Raw genomic sequence first — 9,338 nt, 5'->3', positions numbered from 1 at the left:
TACGTTGAGCTGCTAAACAAAAACGTATTTAACGATCTATTCTTATTCACTGTACCATTCGTGTAGCTAACTAATATGCTCTTCTGGCCTGAACCAAAGCTGGCTTCCTGTTACAAACAAGTATCTCCACCATTTGGCCTTAGTTACATCTCTATTCAGTGCAATACTGCCGCTTTGTGGAACACAGGGACAAGTACAGTGTACATAATTTTAAGCCATAGACATTCTGGGCCTGATTTGCAAAGACCCTTAGCTAGTGCAAAACCTTTTAGCACACGTGAAACCAATAATATGATCAATGATTGGTCATGGTATTTGTTTTGCACCTATCATTTGCTGCGTTATTAGTTTTGTGTGTGCTAGAAGGTTTTGCCTAGGCTAAAGTCCACCTATACATCTGCCAATGGGTGACATCACAGAGGTTTCTTTTCATTATTTCTACAGCATTTCTACAGTACTTATTTGCATTTCAATCCATCTAATTGGGAAGAAAATTAACAGACATTATTTTTAATGACTTATAGGCTTCTCATGTGGCTTTACAGGGCACAGAGTACAATTGTTTCAATTATGTTATGCAACAACTCTTGATGAATCAAACTATTTGAGTCCCATATTTGTCGGTTCACTAATAACCAGTAGCAATATATTGAAAGCTCACTCTACTCAGTGTTCCAATGTAATAACTACAATGTTACACAAGGCAATTGGGTGGGATGCATTTTATTTTATTGGTTGATTTGGAGCATGTAATTGTTTGTGTCCAGTGCACTGGATCATACATTTTTCCCTGTGTCCCTGTAATTAAAAAAAAAAAAATTTTCAGTCAAAATGATGCCCCAGACCCTTCTCAAACTGTTTGGAGGGTGGGAATCGGCAGGGAGGATCGCCACATAGAGTGCTCTGGAATCACGGTCCGGGGCTCGAGAAGGCACCGCTTGAAGAAGGCGTGTAGATCTCCTTCTGGCTGCTGGGGGGCAGGGATGTAGTGTTGAATCCTCAGCAGTACACGGGGGAATGACATAAGACACAGGGTCAAATTGGCCACCAGACTGGGAGAAAATGGGAAAATATCTGAAACAAATTTTACCAAACAAAACAAAACAAAAAAACAGATGGTCCTCCATACAGTCAGTGAGGAGTACCTATTCTCTCGCTCACTCTAACCGTCCTGACCTCACTGCAGCAGTGTGCCACTTTGAGCATTATATCCTGCTGTCTTCACTCACTACCTTGGGGATAAGTGGTACAGCTCTCAAATGTTTTTTTCTCTCTTTTTGTCTCCTTTTTCAACAGATTTGTAATCCTGTAGTCCTGTAGTCTTATCACTGCTATCTGGATGACAAGCAACATTTTCTTTCCATTTCTTCCTCGGATATACTGGACATCTCAGATTGGCTGCATGACTTCTTGACCTGGCAAACCATTTCTTGAAGCTCACCTTGACTAAAACTGAGACTATACTTCCCAGATTTTGTTGACAACTTCAACTGGTACTGGACAACAATATCTTCCCATCTTGAGAACATTGTGGCAGTTTGTAAGCTGTGCAGATTGTTCCAATAGTACAGACATAATTGTCTCTTCGTCACCACCCACAGTTCTTGATCCAGGTTCTGGCTCCGGTCTACACAACTGCAATTCCCTCCTCGCTGGTTTCCTTGCCTCCCCTATCAGACATTGTAGTTCACCCAAAATGCTGATGGCTGTCATGTCACTCCCGTTCTTGTTTTCCTCTGTGGGCTACAGATATCAAGATGCATCATATTAGACAAACTTATACAAAAATTGCCATTTTTGCAACTTCCTGACACTTGGACCCTCCCCCATGAATGCCTCTACATCCAGATAATGTATAATGTATGTATACTGCCTTTTCTTAATTAACTTCCCATGGCATTCAAAAGCCTACACATCTTTTGACACAGACTACATAGCTACCTCTTCAGACTATGCCCTGACCCTCTTTAGCTATCCTTTTACCATTTCTTAAATGTCCTTTAGTCGTAGTAATGTCATATGTGTAGGAGTAGGTTCAGATGTGTAATGGTATTTACTTCTGTTTTAATGACTGGTTTTTGGATTGTTTGGCTGACTTTAGACTGTTTGCAAATTCTCATTCTGTGCCTTCTTGGCAGTATCCCACTCCTGTATTAGTGTGTGACACTAATGTTTTCTACTTTGTAAGAGTGTCGACCATGTGAAAACAATGTAATGTAACACACCTTCCAGTGTTCAAATTTTGCATTTTCATTTGGGAAGGGATATTAACCAAGGAGTAGACATACATTTATTTTCATATGGGTGAAAATGGGGTTATCAGCATACTGTACATTTTGCTGAGGTAGAAAACTGATTAGAATTGTATGTCTTGGTGTCCTGTCACAAGAAGGCCTACTGGATTTGTGGTAGGCCACCGCCTATGGATTAATTTGCAATGCATAGAATGGTTTTTACTGTCAAATCGTGTAGCCTATATATTTGTGCGCTGATAATTAAGCTTATGCCGCGGCTGGTAATGCATTTGTTTCAATGGCAGAACATTGGCTTGACGTACATAGGCACTGTATTGGTGTGTTCATTTGGCTTACTGTCAGACATACGGATTCGTTAATTGCGTTACTGCATTGATGTGCTAAGCATATCAATGGCAGCATAAATGATAACAAGCCGAAAATATCAAACCCATCAATTGTCAGTGTTAATACGTAATACATATGTAACACATAGCAGTACAATCATTAATAATGGCGTGATACTGTCAATACCCTAAATCCATATACATATAATGTTTCGGACAGTTTCTACAAACCTGTTCCTTTGCACCCCTAGGCGCACATATTTGGATCTAATTTCAACTGCCCCATTAGGAGACCTACTCATGGCCACGCTCGAATATGGTAGCTATTTTACTGCGACACAGCAAGGCGAAATTTTCGTCGTCACTACAGGGCACTCCAGAAAGTTCTGCACCGCGGCAGCGTATAAATAAAGCCAGCCATCTTTCAAGGAAGGAAAGCCAGCTGATACGACTCGTGCAGGAGGTTGGAACGTGGATTCTCCCGGAGTTGAATTCCCTATCAAGGTACGTTGTAAAGACGCATGTTGTAGGCCCTACGTTCAAAATGTTTTTATCATTATCATTTTATCATTATCTACGGGTAACAGCCATATTATGTTCTAAATAGACAAATTGTATTTCATAGCATTATACAGATATATTCATACTGCACTGTAGCCTATTTAGCTACTAGCAAGGTCGTAGCGTTCGAACGCTAGTTAGCCTATACAGTATTTCTGGTAAGGTATAAAAAATGTGAATGAAAGTCGTGCCCGTCCTTTTACAACGCATTTGTTTGATGATTTGTCTGACTAACGATTGTTTTGTAAATCTAACATGAGCTGTACGTTGATAATGTATTTCATTGTGTCTCCCGTAAGCGTTAAGATCATCTGCAGTTAAGATGGTTCGGGAAACCGGTTATTACGACCTCTTAGGAGTAAATCCCAAAGCCTCTCCTGATGAAATTAAGAAAGCATACAGAAAGCTGGCTTTGAAATACCACCCGGACAAAAACCCCAGCGAAGGAGAGAGGGTATGTTGCATTGGTGTCCAGTTTCGTCTGTACATGGTGCCTATAAGATTGACAGTGACATGCGCGGAACTTTCTAGAAAGATTTGGGCTGTACAATAGGCAACGCGCAAGCCATTTGAGCATGTTTTGAATGCGAAATTCTTCATTTAAGTAACAAAATGAAATGTGTTTATCGTATGTCTATTCAATCAAAAACTGGTAATGGAATCAGACATTTCTTTTTAATAGTAGCAGACTGTCAATGGTTAAACCTTTTATAACCGAGTATAATATAATTTGCCATCGTCGACTTGGCAAGTATCAAAGCAAAATAGGCGATGCAATGAAAATTTGTTGTCAGTAGTAAACATTAAATCTAATTATGAATGTGTTTTTCCAGAGCCGTGTTTTATTAATGTTTGGCAAAAATCATCTACTTGTAGACCTCAAAAATTATGTATTCCCCTTATACAGACAACTTTAATAGGCTTGAATCAAATGTAAATTGACATAAGCCCTTGTCTTGGTCTACATATTACAGTAGAACAATAGCCTACTCAAAGATTGCTTGTGCCTATTTAAAGACCCAATTTATAAAATGTGAAGCCTATAGTATTTCACCACAAGGCTAACTAGATTACATTATGTAGATACCCTGTAATTGTAGCTTCTTCTCCAGAAATGGTCTACTAAAAACACCCTTATTTTGTACAGTTTAAGCTCATTTCTCAGGCCTACGAGGTCCTGTCGGATGCAAAGAAGAGAGATCTGTATGACCAAGGTGGGGAACAAGCGATCAAGGATGGTGGGAGTGGTGGAGATTTCTCCTCACCAATGGACATCTTCAACATGTTCTTTGGAGGGGGAGGGAGAATGCAGCGAGAGAGGCGAGGTAAGTCTTTCTTAAAAAATAGTCTACCTGTCTCAGCTTAGATACATTTGATTTTCCTCTTTAGTTTGACTGATTTAATGATTGAAAATTCAGACACTTTGCTTTACTTGTAGGCTATTTGTCTGGTCCATGTATTCTGATTATTAAATTGGTTACTAAGCTCATACTGTACTGAAAAGATGTTTGCTTGCTGTCATTTTCTTATTGCAGTGTTGTGTGTAAGCATCCTTTTACAGTTCATGGTATTCTAATCTACCCATTTTGATGTACTGGTTTGCAATGGAACTGATGTCACCCTTGTTATTTGTCAGCATGTAATTTTTGTGACAATGACGTAGGCATGGGTGGGACAGGGTGGACCACAGCCAACTAAATGGTATCTGGGCCCACTTTCTTTTTTATCTTGGCTGACCCACCACACCCAATGAATGTTCCATCTAGTTATACAGTTATTACAGTAACCAAGGCGGTGGGGCACGGTGAAGAGCAATTCCATTTTGGACTTTTAAAATCAAATATCTTACAGAACTAAATGTCAATTTACCTTTTGTAATGCAGTAAAATGGGTCAAGGGTCTGAATAGTTAGGCAAGGCACTGTAGTCTGCATTACATTACATTATATAACTAGATGGAACATTCATTGGGTGTGGTGGGTCAGCCAAGATAAAAAAGAAAGTGGGCCCAGATACCATTTAGTTGGCTGTGGTCCACCCTGTCCCACCCATGCCTACGTCATTGTCACAAAAATTACATGCTGACAAATAACAAGGGTGACATCAGTTCCATTGCAAACCAGTACATCAAAATGGGTAGATATATATTATATTATATTGTCTGTCAAGTTTTCTGTGTCTGTCAGAGCAAACATGGAGGCATTCTAAAGCAACCTCATAATTAGTTAATGATCATTTTCATTTTTCTTCCCAGGGAAGAATGTTGTTCACCAGCTCAGCGTAACACTGGACGAGATGTACAATGGTGCAACAAGGAAACTCGGTCTCCAGAAGAATGTTATCTGTGAAAAATGTGATGGTAAGTACTTCAGTCATTCATGATCATCTCCTACTCTTCAGTTGTGAAGGGAGAAGTCCCGTGAAATCAAAAAGAGAGCAGTTACTGTACCATATGCAGTCACTAACTTTTTAACCAATTCATTTATTTTGCCGTAGAAAGCAAAAATCTTTTTTCAAATAATTTACCCATTATGAGGTTTGTGAAAAGTCTCACTCCCATCTTTATTTTTCAATGGATTAAATTTTTCCATCAAATTTGCTTGCGAGCAAAATAGAAGTGCCATTTTTGATACTGTGAACATGAGAGGCTAAAATGTTAAATATGCCTCATATTTTGCACTTGATTTTGTCCAAGTACCTGTATGCTTGACCACTCAATAGTGGCATTTATTTTGCTACAGAATTTATTTATTTTAAAGTGTTTTTTAGTAGTGCACTCCAAGGGGTGTCCAACCAGGGCAGCCAACTCTTGAGCCATATACAAGTCCCACATGAGCTGTGATACGTTCTCCATCTGTTACCCTCTCTGTTTGCTGTGCTTCATATGAAAAAATGGGGTATAGCAGGACTAGTAACCTCTTTCTTGGGGTTTCGCATCTGCACTATGTTGTGCCAAATGGCTGGGGCTCGCAGTATTGGTAAATCTGGTTTCCTACAGGTTACGGAGGGAAGAAAGGCACTTTGGAGAAGTGCTCAAACTGCAAAGGGAGGGGTGTTCAGATCCAGGTGCAGCAGATCGGCCCAGGCATGATCCAGCAGATCCAGAGCATGTGTGCAGACTGCCAGGGCCAGGGCGAGAGGTTCAGCTCCAAGGACCGCTGCAAGGTCTGCAACGGCCACAAAGTGGAGCGCAAGAAGAAGATCCTGGAAGTGCACATCGATAAAGGTGTGCAAGTCCTGCTCGCTTAGACTTTCACCAAACATTGGGCATCGCAAACCTGAAGAAAGTGTTTTTTGCTTGATTGAGCAAACATATGAGTCAGCCTTTGTATAGGGTATTAACTTTGGGATCTATATGTTCATATCAGCATCAACACTTTGTTTTCATGTTTGATTTCATTTTCATTTAGATGTTTGAAGGAATTCCAATCTGTAGTTGCACATGCATTTTAACGGTAATTGTATGATGAGCCATTGATTAATTTCTACATTTAAAAAAACACTAGTGCCCTTTGCCTTAACCCAAAATGCATGTTGTTTTAACGGTAATTGTATGATGAGCCATTGATTAATTTTCACATTTAAAAAAACACTAGTGCCCTTTGCCTTAACCCAAAATGCATGTTGTTTTAACGGTAATTGTATGATGAGCCATTGATTAATTTTCACATTTAAAAAAAACACTAGTGCCCTTTGCCTTAACCCAAAATGCATGTTGTTTTAACGGTATAATTGTATGATGAGTCAAAAAAAAAAAAAAAGGCCCTCGTCCTTATCTTTGTTGTACAGGTAGCAGTTGAAATTGTACTTCCCTCTAGGGTCTTTCAGCTAACTTATCGCTGGTTATGGGTATGCACTTTGTTGTACGTCGCTCTGGATAAGAGCGTCTGCCAAATGCCAATAATGTAATGTAATGTAATCTTGAATACTTGTACTTATCATGAAAGAAAAGCTGTTTTTTTTTTCAAAAGGAAAGTGTAATTGGGTGGAAGAAATAGCATCGTTGCTAACCGTGGATGAGAATTGAGGAATAACCACATTGCTTTTTTTTTTATGTGTAGGAATGAAAGATGGCCAAAAGATCACATTCCACGGAGAGGGTGACCAAGAGCCTGGGCTGGAACCAGGTGATGTCATAATTGTCCTGGACCAGAAGGATCATCCAGACTTCCAGAGGCAGGAGGACAACCTCATCATGAAGATGGAAATCAAGCTGGTGGAAGCATTGTGTGGGTTCAAGAAGACCATCTCTACCCTCGACAACAGAATGCTTGTCATCAGCTCACCACAAGGTATGCGCCGTACTCAATCGGTCAAGGGGTTTTGACTGGGCCATCAGCTGGCACAGCCTGTGCTTCACTCTTCTCACACTAATGTTGTGCCTTCTGCCTTTCATTGCAGGTCAGGTTGTTAAGCACAATGATATCAAATATGTCCAGAACGAAGGTATGCCTGTGTACAGGGACCCCTATGAGAAAGGACAGCTCATTATTCAGTTTATGGTAAGTTTATTTTTTAATTAACTCCTCCTTAAAGAGACTTTTCTGTCTACAATCATACACAGCTTTCACACAAGTAGAATATGGACTGTTAGGTGACACATTGTGTTAAAATGGTGTCTTAGTGTAGTATGAAACATGACTGTCTGGTATCAATTCTTGACTATGGCCAGTTATCAATAGCTCTGCAGGATCATGTGTATTTGGACAGTGTTACTATGGAGGGAGGGTTACAGTGCACAGGCTTGTCTTCAAAATAGAAATACATTTTTTGAAAATATACCCAAGGAACTACGACCGTGACTTTTGATATTTTGAAGCCACTTTGGAGGGAAAAAAAGCAGTTTTATAAGTGGACTTATATCATATGTGAGCATGCTTAATGTAACTCAAGTTCTCAACAGCAGCAGATTAGCAACATTTCATGTCATCATGTCAATCAAATGGACCCGGGCAGAAGCCGTAGGGAAGATGGATGAAAACGGGAAGAATTGTAATTTAAATTGAGGCATTTTTTAAACGATCATTGTATTGGGCATGCCTGTTGTATTGACCTTGTAATTCACAAAACCTTATTCTGTCTTCATTTAATCAAATCTGGTTTAAACTTCCAATACCTCTTCAATTCACTCCAGCCAAAGTCCAGTTCTTATTCCTCCAATGAATACTAAATTGCAATTTAATCAATTTAGCCAAACGCTCTAGTCTAGAATTAACCCAACTCTTGTCAAGTTTGCTCACATTTGTAAAAGCGGTGATCATTCACATTTCACAGATTGTGGTCAATCCCTGCTGAGTATTTAATTTCCCCCTCAGGTGGAGTTCCCAGAAAAGCACTGGCTCCCCGTTCACCTGCTGCCGCAGCTGGAGGCCCTGCTGCCCGAGAGGGATGACGTGATGCTGACGGACGACATGGAGGAGGTGGACCTGAACGAAATGGACTACGAGTCCCAGCGGAGGAGCTTCAGTGGCGAGGCCTACGAAGAGGACGATAGCCCCCGCGGCGGGGTGCAGTGCCAGACACAGTGAATGCAGCTCCCACAGAGCCCACCATCCACCATTTTACAACCTCATGCATGCCCCTTCTCCGCGTGTAGCCCGATTTTTGTAAATCAGTTCAGCAGGTAAAGAAATAATCCCTCAAGGGGCCATGCAACAAACCTTGCAACACCCCCCCCCCCCAATTATTTTTTCTTTAATGTACATTTACATTACCAAAAAAGGCCCTTGAGTGACCACAGGAACACCTATGCTTTCTATGAAGGTACCACTTTCATTTTGTGTTATCTATGTATTTATTACGCACCCCAAATAAAACCTTTTTTTTGTAAGCCCGACTTGATTTATTTTCAAACTATATGATGCATAGACATTTCAACTTACATTGTGAGTGACATCCAAAGGATGCTCATACTTATAATGGCACCTACTTGGAAATGATTTGGATTATGGTATCCAGACTTTGATTTGAAAACAAGCATACTATAAACACCACTTGGTGCTCCCTTTTGTGTGAAAGGAAAATGTATCCACCTGCCCCTCTAAAGGCCTGCTGATAGATGTTGCAAAAAACTTCTAATAATCAATAGACTTTCACCTGCAGTTGTAAAACAGTATGCTGAGGTGGCATTGTTGCTCACTTAACACAAATTTCCCCAAGACAACATTATCGACAGTGTTGGGTAATAAAAAAACATG

General features: G+C 40.2%; 1 protein-coding gene across 2 annotated transcripts; it reads left to right on the top strand.

The window, feature by feature from the left end:
- The first annotated feature begins 2,946 nt into the window (after positions 1 to 2,946).
- LOC133131333 (dnaJ homolog subfamily A member 4-like) lies at positions 2,947 to 8,971 on the top strand. 2 transcript variants are annotated; one of them, XM_061246636.1, is made up of 8 exons: positions 2,947 to 3,085; positions 3,442 to 3,596; positions 4,290 to 4,467; positions 5,396 to 5,500; positions 6,140 to 6,367; positions 7,203 to 7,433; positions 7,543 to 7,643; positions 8,457 to 8,971. In XM_061246636.1, the coding sequence occupies exons 2-8, from the start codon at positions 3,465 to 3,467 to the stop codon at positions 8,667 to 8,669; spliced, it is 1,188 nt and encodes a 395-aa protein (XP_061102620.1). In that variant the 5' UTR covers positions 2,947 to 3,085; positions 3,442 to 3,464; the 3' UTR covers positions 8,670 to 8,971. The 2 variants fall into 2 exon arrangements, with proteins under 2 accessions (XP_061102620.1, XP_061102621.1); XM_061246637.1 differs by lacking the exons at positions 2,947 to 3,085; positions 3,442 to 3,596; positions 4,290 to 4,467 and adding an exon at positions 5,251 to 5,277.
- Positions 8,972 to 9,338: the final 367 nt, after the last annotated feature.

The sequence above is a fragment of the Conger conger genome, chromosome 6, assembly GCF_963514075.1.
Source record: "Conger conger chromosome 6, fConCon1.1, whole genome shotgun sequence".
In the NCBI taxonomy this organism is placed as follows: domain Eukaryota; kingdom Metazoa; phylum Chordata; class Actinopteri; order Anguilliformes; family Congridae; genus Conger; species Conger conger.
Note: the sequence above shows the minus strand (reverse complement) of the source record. Positions and strands in the feature narration are given on the sequence as shown.

Excerpts from the sequence above, each read along its gene's own strand:
- LOC133131333 (XM_061246636.1), top strand. The coding sequence starts at position 3,465 with ATGGTTCGGGAAACCGGTTATTACGACCTCTTAGGAGTAAATCCCAAA. Across the intron at positions 4,468-5,395 it reads AATGCAGCGAGAGAGGCGAG|GGAAGAATGTTGTTCACCAG; the intron begins GTAAGTCTTTCT and ends TTTTCTTCCCAG. Across the intron at positions 7,644-8,456 it reads AGCTCATTATTCAGTTTATG|GTGGAGTTCCCAGAAAAGCA; the intron begins GTAAGTTTATTT and ends TTTCCCCCTCAG.